The sequence below is a fragment of the Drosophila virilis genome, unplaced genomic scaffold (genome assembly GCF_030788295.1).
Source record: "Drosophila virilis strain 15010-1051.87 unplaced genomic scaffold, Dvir_AGI_RSII-ME tig00000325, whole genome shotgun sequence".
Taxonomy (NCBI): domain Eukaryota; kingdom Metazoa; phylum Arthropoda; class Insecta; order Diptera; family Drosophilidae; genus Drosophila; species Drosophila virilis.
Genome location: NW_027212806.1, coordinates 25485 through 47479, shown reverse-complemented (window position 1 = coordinate 47479; position 21995 = coordinate 25485). Strand labels below are relative to the sequence as shown.

Genomic DNA, 21995 nt, shown 5'->3' with positions numbered 1-21995 from the left:
TCAAGAAGAAGAAAAAAGAAGAAGAATCCATTCGAGTGCCTGTCCACGCAGCGGCAAGCATGGCATCCTTGTATTCTCCCATTATGCATCTCTCGCCTTTTTAATTTAATTTGAAAAAAAAAAAAAATAAATAAATAAAAAGGTCGTTTTTTTTTTTTTTGGCTCAGACTTTTGCATTTATTGATTTTTTGTTAAGCATTAGCAGCCGTATCTGTTAGATACAAAGGCGCAGAGCAGCAGCCCGCCTAGCAACAATGCCGAAATGTATCTGACGGATGCACGGACGCGCCACAATGTTCGGGCACTGGCACAGCTGCTGCCGCTGCTGATGTCCCTCTGCTGTAACTTTTCGGTGAGCACAAATTTTCATGGCAAGCAAAAAAGCAAAGACGCACAATGAACACGAATGAAATGGAAAATGTAATAAAACATATATATACGCATGCCGACAATAAAATACCCTTCAATTTGGGCAACACTTTATATTGAGCACACATATAATACATAAGTGCAGGTCAGCTAAGCACTTTTCTCATGCGCTACAAATTTCGTCAGCTAAGTTAAATACCCTTATCCTAGAAGCATGGAAAAAGCGGTTGGCCCTCTTCTTGTAACTACAACAACAAACTGTAAGAAAGGAAACTGCTTTTCGTTGTTGTTGTTGTCGTTGTTGTTGTTGGCGCGTTGCGCTATTCCATTTGTACGCTATACATACATATATATATATATCTGTGTATATGTGTGTGTACAAGGGCTCGTACATATGCTTATTTACATACATAATGTACTCGGTCTCGACTCAACTTACAGGCTCAACTACTAAAAGTTTTAAAGGAAGCGCCCCAGCAACAACAACAGCAGTCGCAGCAGCAGCAAACAACAACAACAACAACAACAACAATAACCAGATGAGACGAACCAAGTCCGCCAGCGAGACAAGGCATAAGCTGTTAAATCTCAAAAGACGATGACACACACACACACACACACACACACACACACATAGCCCACACTATACACATAGAAGAAATGTGCACACCAGAATGGGCATGCCAGCTGACAAATATTTTAGTTTGGTTACGTTTGTTTTTTATTTTAATGTGTAATTCCCTTAGTTTTTTGTATGTCTCGGATCCTAAGTAAAATTTCGCGAATTAAAAAATGTTTGCTTGAAATCTTTAAAATAATATGTGCCCTACGATTCAAACTTAAAATAACTCCCAATACTGCATGAAAATAAAAATAATAATGATTAAGCGTATAACAGATATGACAATTTGTGGGGTGGATTGATTTAGTTGACAGCCCCAGGAGCATTAAGCTTTTGTATGCTTGCAGGGAACAGACAGCAACTGAGCAGAACAACAGCAACACAACAGCAACACAACAGCAACACAACAGCAGCAGCAGCAGCAGCAACAGCGACCGCGACAGCAGCTGCTCTTTATTGGTGTGCCTATGTTGTGTGTATGTGTGACTGCGAGCACTTGCGCGGTGTGCGTGTTTATTGGTCGGCTTGCAGCAGCCGCAGTCGCTGCCTGCGGTGCTGCTGCTGCTGCTGTCGCTGCTGCTGATGCAAAAGGTGGCTGAGCGTCAGTGGCTGCTGCGAATGCAGCTGCCGACAGCGCAGCTTACGCATGTGCGTCGGCTTGGAAATCACTCGAAGCTTCGGCTGTTCAGCAGCAGGCCGAAGTCTCGAAATGCGAAGCTCTAAAGCTGCAGCTAAAAGGCGAAGCGGTTACCGAAGCTGTCATAACGGTGTGTGTGGTGTGAGTGCACATGTACATATGTCCATGTATGTGTGTGTGTGTGGTGTGTATTGCATGGAGGGCAATATGATAAGATGCAGAAATTAAATGTGATATATGAAAATAAATAAAACACAGTTCGGGCGAGTTTTTCAAACCCCCACCCAGCAGCCTACTGAGCGCTCTTTTGTCAAACCACATAAAAAAACGCAGCTATGGTAACCGTCCTTGTGGGAACAAGAAACGAGAAAGAGAGCAAAAGAGCGACACAGGGAGAACGGAGAGCGGAGGGCGTAGCAGGAAGAGGGCAAGAGACAGAGAGCTGGAGTAAAAATGAAATAAAAAATTGCTCTAACATCGAATTGGTTAACCTGTGGCATGACTCACATCAGACCGATATAAATGGCCCATTAAATACACGGAGAGAAATGGGTTATACTCTATGTATATAATATTAAAATCTATGTAAGATATCTATAAGCTGCAGATAGAATTTGTAAAATAGAATAGTAGGCATATATTTATATTTTAAACGAATTTCACATATTAATTTCAGTATTTTTTAAAATAAAGTTTTTATATATATTTATAGTTTTTTTAGTATTGTGCTTAAGATTTTATCGGGGTTTGTGCCCCAGAAAATCATATAGAGTTTAACTAAAAGATTATTACAAACAATAACTTTCACTACCGCTTAGCTAATCTACATAGATATATAGACTAATTGGTTAAAATCGATGGAAGCCGGTTAAAGATTCTCTAATTAAACTTAAATGGCTTAAAAATTTTAAAGTTTGCCCCTTGAAAATGCGAAAGATATATAAATTCTTGATCAGTGCGACGAGCTGACTTGCAACTAGCATCTAGCTGTAGACTTGATATTTAAAATGTGTTTTCGTTTTACTCAAGATATCGACTGGAGACACAATATTTAAGGCTTCTCGTTTTGATAACTCCCCGCTGCACCCCACACAAAATGGGAAAAACACAAATTTCCAAAGCTAGAGACTTGAGCTTTGGTGCATACACACATACGAATGCCATAGCTGGAGAATTGATAATACGATTAAGAGTTCAATTAGGTGAGCATTTATTTTTTCACAGTGTAGTACAAAGGGTTGGGGCGTGTATGTGTCTGTACGTGGGCTTCTCCTGGTCGACTGGGAACCTTCTTACTTGTTTTTTTTTCAACAGTATTAGCCATGATTTGCATGTATGCCATTTGAATGGATTTGAATGCAGTCAGTTTGAATACTAACTTATTTTCTGTGTTTTTTTTTTGTACTGAAAACGTAATGCATAAATTTGTCAAATCGATTTGAATACCGGATTACTTAATATAATTGGATTAATGTGGAATCGGAATATTTCGCAATCTATATACTATGTACATATATGTATGCATATTTAATTAGATTTTTGCAACGTACTAAAAAAAAAAAAAATAGCAGAAAACGAGAAGAAAACTTTATTATTGCTTTTAATGGCAATTGTCACATGAGGAGCAGAGCGCATGACTCATATGTGCTATAGTTATATCTGCCCGTGTGTACACAGATACAGATATATATATATATATTTATTTATATATATATATATATATATATGTGTATAGGGCTTATCTATTTTGCATTATAATACGCAAATCAAGAGACGCAATACATGCATATAAGGACGTTCGACTGAGAGTAACTGACGCTGGCTACAACTGTGATGAGTGAGTGCCTCAAAAGGGTAAGGGTAAGGGGAAGGGGAAGGGTAAGGGTGTGCGGTGTGTGTGGGCGAGCGGGGCTGTGGCACGCTGCGGGAACAGTTATACTCGCTGTACTCGTGTGACGCACTCTGCAGAGGCGGTAATGGCTGCGGCTATGACGTACAAGAGTTTTTTTTTAGTTGTTGTTTTTTTTTTTTTTTATTTTTTTATTTATTTTTTTATTTCGTAGGCGCTGCCGCAGATGCGGCGCAAATTGTGTCCCTGTATATATATATGTGTGTGTGTGTGTGTGTGTGTGTGTGAATAAGTTGTATGTATGTCGAAAGGGTTTTTTTTGCTGCTGCTGCTGCTGCTTCTTCTTCTCCTTATGCTTTGTGTGCTTTTTTTTATTAAAAAGGGGCTACTACAAACATTCGGTAAAGCGGAAAAAAATTAAAAAGAATGTTGCTATAGCTCGGTGTGTGTGTGTGTGTGGGTATATAACAAGGCTATATATTTGCATTGTGTAGCTACGTATCTGTATCTGTATCTGTATCTGTATCTATATCTGTATCTTTGTATCTTTGTATATGCATATATAACTCTTGGTTAGCTGCTCGAGCAACAACAAACGCGGTACGTGGACTTGTAACTTATAAATATATAACAGTTAAATATGCATATATGTATAGATAACATGTATCTATGTATCTGTGCATCTTAGCTAAGTATGTACCTTTGTACTTGCAACGAGGTCAGATTCACACGAAATGTTAGTGGAACAAAAAGCTGGCACGAGTGCAACGCAAACCCAGGGGGAACGAACTAGAGAGAACCCAGGTCGCCAAGAAATTATGAGAAAAAAAAACTAACTGCGATAAGCTTCAAGGTTCAATCTGCAATACATTTATCAAAGAGAGAGTAAGAATATCTTCGGCACGCCAAAGATTCAGTATACATCTGATGAAAATATTTTGAAACCCAGAATATTTTGGCTTATGAGAGCCTACTTTCGACCGATCTTTCGTCTATAAGATATGCTCATCTCATGTCCGATAAAAAATTTTGCATGAGGAACATTCTAAACAAAGAAGTTTTCCAAAGAGGGAAACTAATTTTCATCTGATCTGAAACATGGCAGCTAAATCATGTATAGAGGTCTCGCATATGCATAAGATTCATATTTAGGGAGAATAGTGAAACGTATAAGTCGCCAAGTTTGATCAAGATATCGTGAGAAACAAAAAAGTTGTCCACACAAGAACCTGCTAGAAACTACTCGAACCTATCTTAAGCCAAAGCTATATGACATAGTAATCCGATCGGAAAGGCTCCGGCATATGTACTGCCTGCAAAGGTTTAAGCAGACGACTGTTGATGCTGTTCTAGAATATATATATATATATAATAATAAGTTCGGAAATGTCTGCTGCTATGCCCCTCTACAAGGGCACAAGAGAGCTGATAATTTGCCGCATATGTTAACAAAGTAAATTAGTTCTGTTAGTTATACTATGCAAAGCTTCAGGGATCTGTAAAGCCGAATCCATTCGAACCGAGGGCTGTGAACTTGGTAAGAAGCAAATGGCTTCAGCTTAATCAGTTGCCAAAAAGGAAACAACCGCAGCCGGACCGAACCTTATTTCTCCCAAAGTTCAAATCGTGAAACACATTCAAGAGCAGGAAGTTGATTCCAAACTTTAACCAAACTGATTTGTATACCCAGTCTTAGCATAAGAATATAAGAATATATATATGATTAAACTAAAAATGCAGTTGCCTTTTGTTGTAGAACATTCCGGAAAATTCTCGATTGAGTTGTGGGAAATTTAGCAGCTATGCGAACTAGGTTGAGAGAGCAATTGGCTCAAGGCAGAAGTTGGTGGAAAAAAAACGGTTGCATTCGTAAAATATGAAAAATGTTTAAAAAAAAAAAAAAAAGTATACATACATATTGTTGCAGTATTTGTAGGTTATACGGAACTGGGAATAGACGCATCTATTTATTATATATGTAGGTTAGATAAGCATGTACATTTTGTCGTACGTTATTTGGCAATGGAAAATGAACAGGAGGCAAAACGGAAATGTGTATCTAGATAGACAAGTGTGCCATGTGTTGTATTGTAGTCGCATCGTCGTTGCGTATTTCTAGATATTTAGCTGTGTATCTCTAACTGTATCTGTAAATGTTTCAGTATCTGTATCTGTATCTGTAAATGTATCTGTGCGTATGTGCCTATTACCTTGTCTATATTTATATGTATATATGTGTTTTTTATAAGCGTACATTGCAGATAATTGTATGAACAAAATATTGCTAGCCCGTCTGTCTGTCTGTCTGTCTGTTTGTCGGCCTGCCAGCTGGACTGACTGGCGAACTGGTCTGGAATAGACTGGACTGGCTAGCTGGCAGTTGCCTGCTTTTGTTTCTGGTTTTTTGGTTTTTGGTTTTTGGTTGTGGCTCTCTCTTTGCGACAGCCCAGCCAAGCAAAGGCCAAGTAACAGGGAGGGGTTGCAGATAAAACAATGAAAGACAAAGACGCAAGCGGAGATGGAAAAGAAGATGGTGTGTGGCATAAATACGACGATATCAACCCTCGAAAAACCCGAATATAACCAAAACGTAAACCCAAAATAAAAACAAAACCCAAAAATACGTTTACCAAAAATGGGCAAATAAATGAAATTAGATTGCCAAACGCCGTGGCAAATGAATAAAGCAATATGCTAAGGGTTGGAGGTCGATCAGTGCCTGCGGAGGTCGCTTGCGGCTCGTGTGCAGGGGGGAAAGGGGGCAAGGGGGCAGGTGACTGAGGGGGGGGAATAGCCAAATGACGACAACATGTTAATTACGCATCGGATATACGCGTGCTGGGCGAGTCTTGCGTGTATTAGTGCTGTAATCCAATGGTTACGCAGTATCTTAACGTTCAACGTGTGAAGGGGAACGAAGCGGGGGGGGCGACTGCCAACAGGGGTTAGTTTCGGGTCTTAAACTGCGCATCCAAAGCTGACACACACACACCCCGCACCCCGCACCCCCCAACACACACCCCGCACCCCGCAACAAAGCCAAAGCAACATACAAGAAATAAATGCCTGCGCATAGCAAAAATGGAGCAAGGGAAAGGAATTGGGCGCGGGGGCTGCTAATATGGCTCGAAGGTTCCATCTTGTGTGGCGCAGTTCGGTTTAGTTTTGTTTATCAAGTGTGTGTGTGTGTGTGTGTGTGTGTGTGTGTGTGTGTGTGTGTGTGTGTGTGTGTGTGTGCCGCTTTCATTGATTGAAATGACATTGAGCTAATCAAGCGAGAGAATCGTCAAAACACTTTTCGGAGCTGCCTCCACCCCTAGCGCCCCCTCTCCCCTCCTCTCCATCATACTCCAGGCAAACAAACAATCTACCATCCGAACAACCCAATTTGTTTATGCCAATTATTTAGCAGGTGTTAAACAAGTAGAACACAACTTGCAGGCACATCCACATCAAAAGAGAAATACGCAAATCGATGATTTTTCGTAAAAAAGCTTAATTTGCACTCATGACTTTTAAAAACTTTGAAAAAATGTAATATCTATCTATATCTATATATCTATATTTATATATATATATCTATATATCTATATATCTATATATCTATATATCTATATATCTATATATCTATATATCTATATATCTATATATCTATATATCTATATATCTATATATCTATATATCTATATATCTATATATCTATATATCTATATATCTATATATATATATCTATATATATATATATCTATATATCTATATATCTATATCTATATCTATATCTATATCTATATCTATATATATATCTATATCTATATCTATATCTATATCTATATCTATATCTATATCTATATCTATATCTATATCTATATCTATATCTATATCTATATCTATATCTATATCTATATCTATATCTATATCTATATATCTATATCTATATCAAGAAATGAAACATTGTGTGAAGTTTACGAAGAAACGTCCATATGGCAGGTTAACTCAATAAGTTATTCGATTTTGGGTTTTGTATCCCCCCCTAAAAATCGTGCAATTGTCGCAATTTCTTGTGGCTGACTCATCCAACCAAGCAGGTCAGCAGGTGGTGGTGGTGCAGGTGGTGGTTTTTCCCACCTAAATAGTTCACATACATGTGCATTTACTACATATGCATATGCATATGCATACATATCTATACATATATATATATATATATATTGCGAGTACTTGTAACTGCAAGATGACGCATAATGTTGGCAAGCATATAGACATCTATATAAGTAAAAATATATATTTATGTATACATAGATATATGTTCTTGAGCAGTTTGTATATATATATATGTATTCGCAGAGAGTTGATGTCGCTATAAAAGGCCCGACATGTATATATTATATTGACATTGGCACTGAAATAATGCATTTTTCAGTTGGCCACAAATAAAGCAATAGATGTTAAGATAGACAGACAAACTATTTATACAGACAACTATATAGATATGAAAAAGGACGTATAGATGTAAATAAAGTATCTACAGACGAAGCTGCATATTGATATTCATCTAGATAGATAGATATAGATACAGACATAGCTACTATTTAAATGATAGACACATATATATATACATATATATATATATATATATATATAGATACAGATAGAAGTAGACAGGTTTAGCTGTCAATTGCAGTTTTTGCTGTCATCTGCAGTAATAAGCGAGTTAGTTGCAGTTGCGAAACGCAACGTGACTAAGCAAAACGTGGATTCCTGGCTTTGACAGGAGGTTGCAATGCGTTGCATGGGGTCCTTCCGCTGCGCCTGATTGGCCCGACGTAGCGCGCGGAGGGGCGAAGAGGGCAGGCAGGATCGAACTGGAAACCAGCCGCTGACGCATATACAAAAAAAAAACTGCCTCGCCTCAAATACACACACACACACACACATACACACAGGCACACAGAGAGAGCTGTGTATCTACAGTGAATGTTATAGGTCCCTTAAAATTTGTCATGTGTAAAGTAACTCATCGCTATGACGCACAATTCGAAAATGTTTCAATGGCAAACAGCAAAAAATAAAAAAAAAAGGCAGCTGTTTAAGCATCGAAAACTACAGCATATTGAAAACGAGCCAATACAGACTTGTTGAGAGACTTCGTTGCTTTTGACGGAAAATCAAATGTCCTCAACAAAAAAACACGTATCCAAGAAATATGAAAGCTATATATATATAAGATATACATATATAATTATATGAAAACGATTTAAATATATATAGAAAATATAACAAATTAAATAAAAGACTTTAAAATTACAACTAGCATTTTATAGCTTGAATCATTCTGGCATTATGCAACACTGGATTCTGATTTTGCGAAAACTTCTATTTTCAAAATAATTTGTAATACTAATACTTTTTATTTCTATTTGTTTTGTCAATTGTCGCAATTTTAAAAAGAAATTTTCGTCTGAAATTCAATTTATGAAAAATTTAAACAATGCAATAGAGATTTGAAATGTAGGTAAAAATAAACAACTGTTAAATGCAAACATGCGTCTCAAAGGGCCATAAAAAGTGTGTATATAAGCATTATATAGAAATATATATACATATATATATATATATATATACAAACACATTCAGTGATAAGCAACAATTTCTATGATAACGCGTCGCAATTTGTATTATGCGATTATACGGCCGGGCAATCCAAACTATGAATTGAATCAAACTGAATTTATATATATATATATATATATATATATATATATATATATATATGTATGGCATGATCAAGAGCATATCGAGCTGTTATTATTTGTTTGTGCCCTTATCTATGCAACTATTCTAAAAATATCTATACAATAGATAAAAACAACAAAAATTCCAAACTTTAATCTCTCACAAAGTATCGCCTGATATTGCTAAAGTTCATTGGTCTCATTAGTCGGCATTTACTGTATGGCCGAGGCGTGTATTGGTGTATGTGTGTGTGTGTGTGTATGTGTGTGTGTTGCTGTGTTTGTGTGTGTGAATTTTTCCTCAGCAACAAAATCGCATCGAAAACCGAAGCAGCTGCTTGACGTGTATCGGGAAATCGTTGTTGTTGTTGTTGTTGTTGTTGTTGTTGTTGTTGTTGTTGCTGTTGTTGTTGCTGTCGTTGTTCTTGCCAAAGTCTACTCGTTGTTGCTGCATACTCTAGTTTTTTAATGCTTATAGAAAAATAATAATAGTGAGAATTTGAAATAATCTCCAAAGTATGCTTTAGGAAACTTTGGAACATATTTATAGGCTGAATCGATTTTTAGCAAGTGCTTTAAATAGGTTTAATTTCTATTAAATCTATCAAATTTAATTAAAAAACCCAGAGCTGGATTAGTTTGACCAAGAACCAAACGTGCGCAGAACCTTAACTGAACCCTATTTATTGGAAGGTTCAGGACAAGATTGTTTTTGGAATTTGAGCAAACTTGAACTAAACTCAATATATTGTTAAATGTAAATAAATGTTATTTCGCAAATTTGTAGAAATGTGAGCTGCAAAAGTATGTGAACAGGTGAAATCAAGCGCAATCTATTCGCAGCTTGAGTCGACCCAAAGCGAAGCAATACAATTAGTTTAAAGGTGTTTTAAGAAATGCAGCAAAGGTGTCTTAAAGGTGGCTTAAAGGTGCCATGAGGGTGGCTCAAATGCAGCTAGAATGAGGTTTACATTCTCATAAAAAAGACAATTAATGTATGCCCATGATTATGTATTTGTTTGTGATTTGTTGCTGTTAATAATCGATAAATTTTGGTAGTTTTGTGCACAAAAAAACTTACATAAAAATCTTTGTAAAACAAATAATAAATGTCATCATCAAGATTGTTGTTGTTGTTGTTGTTGTTGTTGTTGCTGCTGCTGTTGTTGTGTTGCAGCTGCTGATGATTGCTGTTGTTGTTGTAGCTGTAACAATTGTTGTTGTTGTTGTTGTTGTTGTTATTATTGTTGTTGTTGTTGTTATTGTTGTTGTTGTTATTATTATTGTAGGTGCTATAGTTGCTGTAGTTGTTGCAACTGTTGCTGTTGCTGCTTATATGTTGTTGCTGCTGCAATTGCAACGTTTGCTGCGGCTGCTGTTGTTGCTGTTGCGCGATAATTGCGAATGCTTGTTGTTGCTGCTGCTGTTGCTGTTGCTGTTGCTGTGATTGTTGTTGCTGTTGCTGTTGCTGTTGTAGTTGCTGCTGCTGTTGCTGTTGTTGCAGGTGATGGTGTTGGTGTTGGAGTTGCGGTTGTTGCTGATGATGAAGTGATTGCTGATGCTGGTAATGTTGATAGCTTTGCGCTTGCAATTGCCAATTTTGCATTGCACATGTATATTATATATACATACATAGGCGTCTGTATTTGTAGGTACATGCGTATGTATTTGTGAGCGCTATATATACACATATATATATATATATATATATTTATATATATGTATATGTTGTATGTATGTATTGATGTATCTATGTATGTACTTAAGTAGGTGTAAACTTTATTTTTGTTAAACGCCTTGGCGAACAATTTTCTTGTTTGTTATGAAACTATAATAAAACACTGCACAGAAAAAAATTCATATTATTTTATTTATTCTTTTTCTTCTTCTTCTTGTTGTATTTTTATTTGTAAATGCTTTTGTTTCGAAGATTATGAAACACACACAAGCGCACGCATGTTAACGCATTTACATTGCGGCCAACAATAAATACACAAATAACTTTTTGTTCTTGTCTCTTTGCACACAGATTCGCTCTCGCTTGCGCTTTGTTGTTATTTTCTGGCGTTGCAATTTTTTTTTTTTTTTCTTTCGCAATATTTGTATTGCACGCACTTTTTGTTGTTGCTGCTGTTGTTGTTATATTAATTGCAAGCGTTTTTTTTTTTTTTTTGTTTAGAGTTCTTTTTTTTATTTTTATTTTTTTTTTTTGTTTAATTCTTTTTATGCAATGAGTACAAGATTTTTATGCTTTTAAGCTTGGTTTGCTAAGACTTGAAATGAGCTCAAGGTAAAAATTTTATATCAATGACCGAACCACGACGACGACGGCGACGACGGCGACGGCGACGGCGACGACAACGACGACGTTAACCGCGACGCTGACCGCGACTGCGACTGCCACTGCGACGCTGAGCAGCTGCAGCTGATGGGCTCTGTTATAATTTGTTGATCTCTCGCACACAATCACACAGACACACACACACACACACGCGAGCAGCTACACAACACACACGCACACACACACAATGCGTGTGTATGTGCCGTTTGGGCTGTGGTGAAGCGCCCTTAAATTGCTTTTGTTGTTTTTGTTTCTACACTCACACATGCACAGAAAAAAATAACGACAAAAAAAACATTGCTTAGGCACACAGCAAATAAAATGTTATTGGAAAAAAATATATATAAAAAAAAAAAAACAATAAACAAATGAATTTATTTACATATACATATACATACATACACCTATGTGGCATATACGTGCATATACTTATATAAATTAAATTGACAGTAACAAAAATCGCGAGTTGTTGTTATTGTGTTTCTTATTTTGACTGAAAGCAACCGACGACAAATGTGTCGCCTCGCAAATGTTGATGACGAGGCGACGACGACGTCGACAATGGCTGCGCGCCAGCGGCAGCAGCAACAGCAGCTGGCAGCGACGCCGTTAACAGCCAACAACATGCATGCACACACGCACACAGCGTGCAAGAGAGTAGGACAGCGAGACGGAGAGAGACGGAGAGAGAGAGAGAGAGAGCGAGAGAGAGGCGGCGCGAGAGAGAGCACATAGGGCGCAAAGACACGCGTTGTTGTTGCCGGTGTATGTTTAATGTTGCTATTCTGCCTTCCCTTTGTTGCCTCTGACTTTGCCTTTGCCTTTGTGTTTGCTTTTGCCTTTGCATATGCATTTGCTATTGCGTTTGATTTTGGATTTGTTTCTGATATTGCTGCTGTTATACACCACATTGTCATTGTCTCGAGTTGACCCTGTATGTGCACACACACACACACACACGCAAGATAAAGAGGAAGAGAGAACAGAGGTACAACAATAACAACGCAATAACAAAAATAGTCTAACTGTTCTTATTGTCGTTGAGAAAGCGGAAATAAGTGAAGCGCAAATTGCAACCAGAAATTACCCAGCCAAACGCACTGTGGGCGTGATTGAGAATTTTTAGTCAAATTTACAGCTAACAACATTTTCAATGAAAATAATATAGAAAGGGTTTCTCCAGCCTCGTATACATACATACATGCATGTATGTATTTAATTGAAAGTAGTTGGGAATGCATAATGCACAATATATTGCATTAAAATGCACAATGCATGTGAATTAGATATATATTTAAATAAACAAGACAATGCAACAATTTCACAGTACAAAATCTTGGGGTCAGCTTTAAAGCGATTTTGCTCCATTGAAGTCGCATATTTGCTGAATCATTACGTGATCAGCTTTGCCTTTGACTCAATCATGAGACAATCAACCCTAACACAGCTCAGGTAAACGTTCCAGAATCATCTGTAAATGCTCGATTGTATTTCGTGCTAACTGTATGGGGGTACATTAATAAAGCTATTTACTCATCTGAAATTTGATACATTCACATAAATGAAGGAATAAAAAAAGAGTTCAAGTTCAACAAATGAACAATTAGTGAAACAATTGAAATTGTTACCTGAAGAAAAAGAAACGTGTCGAGCTTGGAAAAAAACACTCTTTTCTGTAGAGGACAGTTGCACTCTTGCAAGCACTCTCCTTAGCTATGTACATATATGTTCAGCAAGTTTCATAAGATAAGCTCAAAGAGATCCTCTAATATCTGGCCTAAGTCCGCGCTAATACAATTTTGACTGACGCCAATGAAAGCTATTGCCAAGTAAAACAAGTAATGAATAATACTAATGAAACAATAATAGTATTATCTAGCTGAACATGCTTCTATATGAGCATATGTCGTACTTTGTATTGTCAACAGACAATTTCACTTTGTATTATCAGCATTAAAAAACGACTTTTAACCTGCGCCTTGCCGACAGAAGTGCAAAGTAACAAGCCTATCGAGAGGGTCTAATTAAGTGATTAAAAATATATAAAATAAAAAAAACAGCAATATGTAAATGCAAATCAATGACTTAACTAATGAATGGGCCCACTTATTACGTTAATTATTAGTAAATAGAGGGTTTACTAAACGGCAACAATTACTTAAGTAATCTATCTATGTACCCTGATGTATCAGATAATTTGATTAGCGTCAACTTTGGGATCTTAGAGATGATAAGAGCTGAGTGAATCCGATTTGCGAATACTTGAAACAAAGATTCAAGAACTTAAGAGATACAACAATTGTAAATGAATGGGATAAACAATTCCTAATTAAAACCATTTCTTTTGATCTTTTGTAGTTATTATAATTTTGTCATGGAAGCGAGCTTTTAAAGTATCTAGAAGCTTCACAATGCACCTAGCATAACTCATTATTCAACTGCTATGAACAATCGATGAGAACTGAAATAACTTCACAAGCATCGGCAAGGGTATTCATGCTTCGGTGTGCAGCTGTTGCGTTCCGCTCTTTTTTGTGCCTAGTGTCGAACGATGATGATGATGATGATGATGATGATGAGAGTGCAAATGAACCCGCGATAATATAGAGAATATATAGTACAAGTACATGCACATATGATATGTATGCATGTACATATATAGCATATTTACGTATAAATGTTTGATAGGTCTATGTACATATATTGAATTGTTAAACTGTAGCCAAGAGGAGCTGCGAAAATTTGTAGCTAGGCTACATACACTCCGAGGCAGACGTACAGACGGACCCCCAATAGCCTTATACATATACATATACATATATATACATATATATATATGCATATGTATATTTGTTGGCATGTGAAGCCGTTGTCGTCAACGTTGCCGTATCTGTAGCCGCAACAACAACAACAACAACTACAAAGGCACTTGGCATGCTCGCCTTTTGTACATAATGTATCTGTATCTAAACATATACAAACAAGAGGAGAGTCAGGCAGGCAGGCAGGCAGGCAGGCCAGACCAGACCAGGCCAAAGTAAATGCTTCTTTTTTGAACCGGTTGAAGTCATATTTGCCACCGTGGAAGTCGCAGAAGCACAAGCACAAGCAGATGATGATGATGATGAAGAAGAAGAAGAAGAACAGTAACAGCCAGGCAGTCGATTGCGATGTCGACGTAAGCATCGAAATTGGCAAAAAGAAAAATGCTAAGAAAAAGCAACGCCTCATCTAGTTGCTACCACTTTTGTGCAGCATAACACATGCCATCGACAAAGAGAGTACAAATAGCTTAAGCAGGCTTCAGAGGCGTCGTGGGCATATCTTGAATCTGGCTAACTTGCTGCAAAGGTTTTCAAAGTCGTCTTGCGAAACGATATAGAGCCCAAGAAAAGATAGTTAATCGGTAATAAAAATGACTTGAGATAATGCAATGTGATCCACAATTCAATAAATTGGATTTCTGCAGTAAGGCTCAATCAATGGCCTTTATCGATAGCTTATCGATAATTCGATAGTCACAGTGACTTTTCTATCCTATTAAGTATGCAGCCAATCTTAAAAGCTGAAGCTGGCATCAATTATCGCATACTGCGGCAATTAATGTACGACATCAGTGATCTATCGATCGACATCAGCGATCTATTGATCGATATCTGTGATCTATCGATAACAGCAATCACTCAAAGCTTACGGGAAATGCAGCAATGCCTTTAAGAGCTGCCTTGGATAATCGTATAAAGCAAGCGATAGATTTGTAGTGTCTGAGCAATATTTAATTTGTGCTCTACGGTCACACTTTTGATTGTTAACAGCAATTGATGCACAATATCGATAACTATCGACAGATCTTTGTTCGCATTACGGTCACCAATTTTTGCGCCTGCGATACTTCTCTATATTTAGATATCATTTGTGAGCTCCGAGCTTCAACACGGTTATTATACATGACTTTTGTAGAATGTCGTGCACGTCTGTCTCTGTACTTCTGTCCCTACTCCCCGCCCTCTATTTCTCTCGCCGTCTTTCTCTTGCTCTGCTTACACTGTGCTTCGCATAACATTCTAGCTTCAATAACCCAGTGGAGAAAAAAAAAAAAAAAACAAACGCAGAGCGAAAAAATTATGTATACACACGCCAATCGGTTTATATCTGAGATAATATATATGTAAGTATGCGTGTCTGTCTGTGTGTGTGTGTCTCTGTGTGTGTGTTTGCGAGTTTTGTGAGCGGGAGGTTGTGTGTATGAAGGTAAGTACGAGGGGGGCGAAGGGGCCAGCGGGGCCAACCAAAGCGACAAACATTGGGTAGGACTGGTCGACCAAGCCGAGAGCCTGAACTGAACCTTCACTAAAGGAAGGGCCGACGGGGCAAAAGAGTGGGGCGAGCTGCGAGGGGACAAACAGTTACCCCACACTCCACTTTCCCCTCTTCGAAACACCCAACACCCATGTGCCATCCCCGTGCATACAACGGCTCTTTGATAATTTTTCGCTCATTTTGTGACTCGTCGTGAGTGCAAATGTGCGACAGGCAGAAGGCAGCAGCTAGCAGCTTCTTGTTGTAGTTGTTGTCCGCCCAGTGCCACCTGCCCCTGCTGCACCCCTCGCGTAATTCTCAGCCAGCCAACAGCCCACCCATGTACCTCTTTGCATTTGTATGCCTGTGTGAGTCTGTGTGTGTCTGTGTGTGTGTGTGTGTGTGTGTGTGTGTATCTGTTAAGCCTCGTATTATTTCTAATAAGAAAGAAAAGTATCTGCAGTGAGGCTGTCGCTGATGCTGACATCTACGTAGGTAGTTAAGATAGTTTGATGGGTAGAGATACCCGTCGTACAGTGAAGCGCAGCTAGAGTGGACTCTGGCAGGCAACATTTAAAGGGTATGAAAATAATCTAATGGAACACAAAGGCTCATCAAACATTTAACCGATTAATCTAGCGTAGCAACAAGCTTTTAGTGTTCAGCTTAATAATATTATTTTAAGAAGCTTTAAAGCTTTGCTATATGCAAGTGAGCTTTATTTTCATAGCATGCAACTTTAAATGTGATTTTAAAGATAACACTAGTGTTGTAAAATGCGCAAAGCTCGAGATCATCATGATCATTTACATTTACAATTCCTTCTACCATTTAGTCATTGTAGGTGATTCACATAGTCAGTGAACACTGTACTGCGAATCGTGATAGCTTTCAGCAGCAGTCGCAACAGGCAGAAACAACTTAACGAGTTAGATCAACAGAGCGCTTGACAATGCCAATGCACTGTGTCGGCAAGTATTTGGTGATGTCAATTGGCGGAGCTCCGTATCAATTTATATGTATCTTATGTATGTATCCATTAGATACACACACTCATCGATGCTCCGGGCTCGGCGGCGGTAGCTCAATATTCTCGCCTAGCTATAAAAAACAACAGGCGCAAAACCGTTATCTCTGCTACGGTTTTATGCAAGAAACAAACAAATACGTGATTTGTGGCACAAAAGCGACGATACACTCGTCAGATACACACACACACACACACACGCACAAAACTGTGCAGATACTTTTGGGGCTTTTTTTTTGTTGTTTGGCGCCGGCGAGTATATAGTAACACATAGCATACTATATATATATATATATACTATATAGGAAAAACGAATATATATAAAAAAAATGAAACAAAAACATAGATAATCAGAAAAGAGGCAGCAAAAAAATAAAAGACCCCAAAAGTGACGTCTGCTTAAAAGCGAAGCTTGTTAAAATAAAAAAAATACATAATCGCATTTAATGACAGCTTTTGAATACCCTTGAAAATGTGATAATGGGCATAACTAAATACACAGGAACATCTTTCCAACAAGTTCTAAAAACTCTTCTTTTTTATTTTCTAAAGAATTAAACAGATTTTATTAGAGCTTAAAGTGTTCTAATGGGGAGTGTCGAACTATAAGATACCCAGGGTACACAAAATCGAGATATGCTTCCTCCCTATTTAGAGAGGAGACTCTTTGATATTTAACTTAAATGTACTAAAAATGTTTGAGTTTGTTAATTAAATCCCAAAATATTTGCTTTGTTCGTGCAGGCATGTATATATAGGTAAGCATGTATGTTAGACCAGCACACACTAGACACACACACACACACACACATTTAATAAACTGAAACACCAACAACAACAACAACAACAACAACAGCAGCAGCAGCAGCTTTTTTGCAATTGGGTTTCAAAAGCATCAAACAAAAATTTGGCCCACATTTTTGCGCATCCATTTTGTTCTCTTGTTCTGCACAAATGTTATTTCCAGTTCGAGTTGGTGGGTTTCATACATCCCCACTGCCCACACTCACACTCACACTCACACTCGCACTCGCACTCACACTCGCACACTCCTGCAGAAACACACCACTTCCCTCCCACCAAATCATTCTACACCTTGTATCCCTTGCTTGCCGTAACGACGTCACAGTGTGGCAATATTTTTTTGCTCATTGCTTTTTGCTTTGTTTTGTTCAGTTGTTCAGTTGTTCGGTTGAGTTTTTGCAGTTGCTCTCGCTCGCTCTTTGGGCTGCGGCTGTTACTCGACAGAGCGTTTAGTGTGCTCTTTCCGCACCTCATCATTTGCTCTCGCCGCACTTTGCTCTCGCTGTCGCTCGGCACTCACACAACGGTGTTTTTTACTTCATCAAATAAAATTGTTTAAAGCTTAAACAAAATGCAATGCACAAAAGGAGACACACACAAACACACACACACACAGAGCAAGCACCCACACATACACTGCACTGTCGTCTTGCGTGTGCAATCTCTCTCTCTCTCGTTCTGCTCTCGCACTCTGCGGCGTTTCTATTGTGCTTACTCTCTGTAACGGCACAATACACAAATTTAAATTAAAAAAAAAAAAAAAGCACTCACACAAACACACAACAACAACAACAAGTTGTGAGCAGAATTAACGCGAATAACAAACTTAAAAACAACGAAAAAAAAATTGTTTTTTCGTTACCGTTTTGATTTTGATGGCGTTTGAATTGCGACTGAAACTGAATGATGCTGTTGCTGCCTCTGGCTCAGCTGCTGCTGCTGCTGCTGCTGCTGCTGCTGCTGATGTTGCTGTTGCTGCGGCTGCGACTGCCTGACGTCGCTTTGCATTCAGCAACGACGACGTCGAAGTCAGCAAACGCAGCGGGCAGCAAAGAAAACGGCAAACGCCAACAACAGCAACAGCAACAGCAACTGGACTGGGCGTGGGCAGGCTACAGAAACACCAGGCTGCGTGGCAGCTTCATGATATACGGGACGGTGTGGGGGGAGGGGAGGGGGTGGGATGGGTTAGGCAGGGTGTCTCTCTCGCCTAGCCGCATTTTCAATTTAAACGCGTACACACATACACAAGTGCACGCAGCAGCAGCAGCACCAGCACCAGAAACAGCAGCAGCTGCGGCAGCGACGTCAGCGTCAGCGTCAGCGTCGACAGCGCTTTTGCCAACTTAGCTGAAAGTTCCCAATGCGTAGACGTCGACGCGCAGATTTTTTATTTTACGTTGTAGGTCCAAGCCAACCAGCCAGCAACATATGCCACCCGTAAGCCTCCCTCTCCACACCCCCTTAGCACACAACATACAAAACGTTACCAATACACCATCTATCCATAGCGTGTTGCAGCCAGGTCGCAACTCAATCGTACAACGCGTCGCGGCGTCATCGTGGTTAGAACTTGTACCCAACTATATAGACAACCCCACTGTCTCCCGTTATACACCCTAAACCGGATACACACATACACACATACATAGGTACATGGATACAAGCAGGCACAGGCAGGCAAATGAATGTGGCAACTATTGCGTGTTGCAACAAGCGCAGGCCAAAACTATTCGAGGCACACATTTGCAAATAACAAATCGCATGCATTCTATTATGAGATTCAAAGCTAAAAGCTAATCCAAATTTTCGGATACAATACGAAAGTACCGTTACTTACGCAATGCTATTGCAAAAGCCTATATACAATATAAGTATATACATGCGTAAATTTCTTTAAAAAAAAAAAATACCAAAAAAATACCATGTGTGAAATAATGTTGAGAAATCAATTAAATCTTGGCTTACAGATTAAACTGAGCAGCTCAGCTATAGAAATCAAATCAATTCTGATTCCTAGTCCTAGAATTTGTAATACTTGATTTTAAATACAATGAGGTAGTACAGAACCTTTTCGGAATCCCGAATTTACCGATGCCAGAACATAGTTTTATGTCTTAAACAAATTCTTCATAATTGATTTATAATTTGATAGAAAATCTAGCCATGTTATAAATAATTTAATCTTGGCTTACTCAGATTTGCCTGCAAAGTGTTATGAAGTTGGCTCGAACAAAATGTACCGATATTAATGTCCGCTCTTTACTTAACTTCCTTGCAAGCCAGTCCGATCCAAGACTAGTTTTTAACTGTAAACTTGCAAAGACAGTGTTGGAAAACACACTATTTTCGTTTTTGTCGATTTGGTTTTATTAGCCAATTTATTATGAAAAAAAAGTCCCATATTCATAAATGGCGCTCAATTCTTGACAATATATGTACATATGTAAGTCATATAATTGAAATTAAACAAAAAAAAAAAAAGAAGAAAAAACTGAACTTTACTTCGCATCCTCACAAAAAGCGCGTTCTCACTGGAACCTTCCGAGAGTCTGTCTATGAAATATGTATCTACTAGTATAGTCGAGTTCTAGTATGAAACTTCTAGTTGAAAAAAACGTAGACCAAAATCTTATTCTCTAAGAAATAGCGAAAATAGAATTTTAAAAGCAAATGAAATGAAATACAAAAATTTTAACTTTAGCTTCAATTAGTTCAATTGCATACCTAATTTATGTGGACACGGTTTCTTCTAGAAAGTTAATTTTTTGTTTTATTTAAATTTACTTTTAAGCAAGAATCAAGATTTCTCATAGCTTTGGATTTATATATTCTAAAGTTTCCACTTAGAGAAATATGTATGTGATTTTATGAAATTATTATTTCATCAACTGCCAACTTCTTATGTGGCATATTCTACAAGTTTTCACTTGAACCTTAACCAGTTGCGAATTATAAGCATGTTCTATTGCGTACGATTCTAACTTAAGGGCAGCCTTAACATGTTGCGAATTATAAGCACTGTTTAGTTGCTTCGCCTCATTTAAATGCCTTAGTTAGCTGTTAGTATATGACTGTGTGGATTTAGTCGCATTGCTTATATGAAAGTCATGATGCCCCCAGTTAGCTGTAACCTGAAGTGTATAAAATATAAAGCACATGCTTCTTCTTGTTGTGCAAGCACAAGTCATCCTTTGTTGCCGCTGCTATTGGTGTTGTTGCAACCACAGCTGCTGCTGCTGCTGCTGCTGCTGCTGTTGCTGCTGTTGCTGCTGTTAGTTGTGCTTTGTTTTAGCCAACTGACTCCAACGGGGGGCTGGCTGCTTGTCGATGATGAAGTGGTCGACGTCGACGTCGACGCCGACGCCGATGCCGACGTTGATGTTGTCGTCGTCGTTGCTGTCGTTGCGTCGTCGCTGTCGCTGGGTTGCTCGGGACTGCGCCGTCGACTCGTGTGCGCCGCGCATTATAACCAAACGCACCACACACCAGCTATAATAACAACAGCAACAACAACAACAGCAACAACAACAACAGCAACAACAACAACAACAACAACAAGAGCAAAATTAACGACTACAGCGAAGATGTTGCTGCTGTATTGGCCAGCAACAAGCGCACTTTAAGTGTAGCAAAATGGACTGCAAAACTGTACAGCTCTCCACACACACACACACACACACACACACACACACACGCACACGCACACACACACACACATACATATATAGATACGCACACACGCAGCACTCGCTTGCTTGCACACTCGCCCAAAAGCTTTTGCATAGCTGGCCCCACCTCCATGGACCGATGCATTTTAAGCTAATAGACGGTGACGACAACGTTGATGTTCATAATGATGACTCCCCCCACCCTCCCCCCCTCAGCTAAGGCACCCCTTGTATCAGCCTTTTTATGCAGTCGCTGAGCTGGGCTCCCTAATTATAATGTGTTTGGGCTGCCGATTGCTTGTTTGGCATTCCGATGCGCGTACAAATGTTAGAAGTATATACATATATATAAATATATGTATATATATATATATAGATGCAAGATTTGAGCAACGCAGGCCACATTAACCACACACACACACACACGCACACACATGCCAAATTGGCATAAGGTGCAAAAGCACAACAACAGCAAAATACAACAAAAAGACAAAGGCAAAGAAAAAAAAAAACATAAATAGTACTTTAGTCGGGCTGCCTGACTGCCAGATACCCTGAATCTGCGATAACAAGCATTCTAGTTTCCATGACATACACACACATACATACATATGTACATGCATGCATACATACATTCGGGATTT

At 38.6% G+C, this 21995-nt stretch overlaps 1 protein-coding gene across 1 annotated transcript; it reads right to left on the bottom strand.

The window, feature by feature from the left end:
* Nucleotides 1-9249: 9249 nt before the first annotated feature.
* Nucleotides 9250-19546, bottom strand: LOC116651803 (nuclear transcription factor Y subunit beta-like). The gene is made up of 2 exons (XM_070210775.1): nt 18543-19546; nt 9250-11050 (listed from the first exon to the last, which is right to left on the bottom strand). Exon 2 carries the CDS (start codon nt 10813-10815, stop codon nt 10177-10179), a length of 639 nt encoding a protein of 212 aa, XP_070066876.1. The 5' UTR covers nt 10816-11050; nt 18543-19546; the 3' UTR covers nt 9250-10176.
* Nucleotides 19547-21995: the final 2449 nt, after the last annotated feature.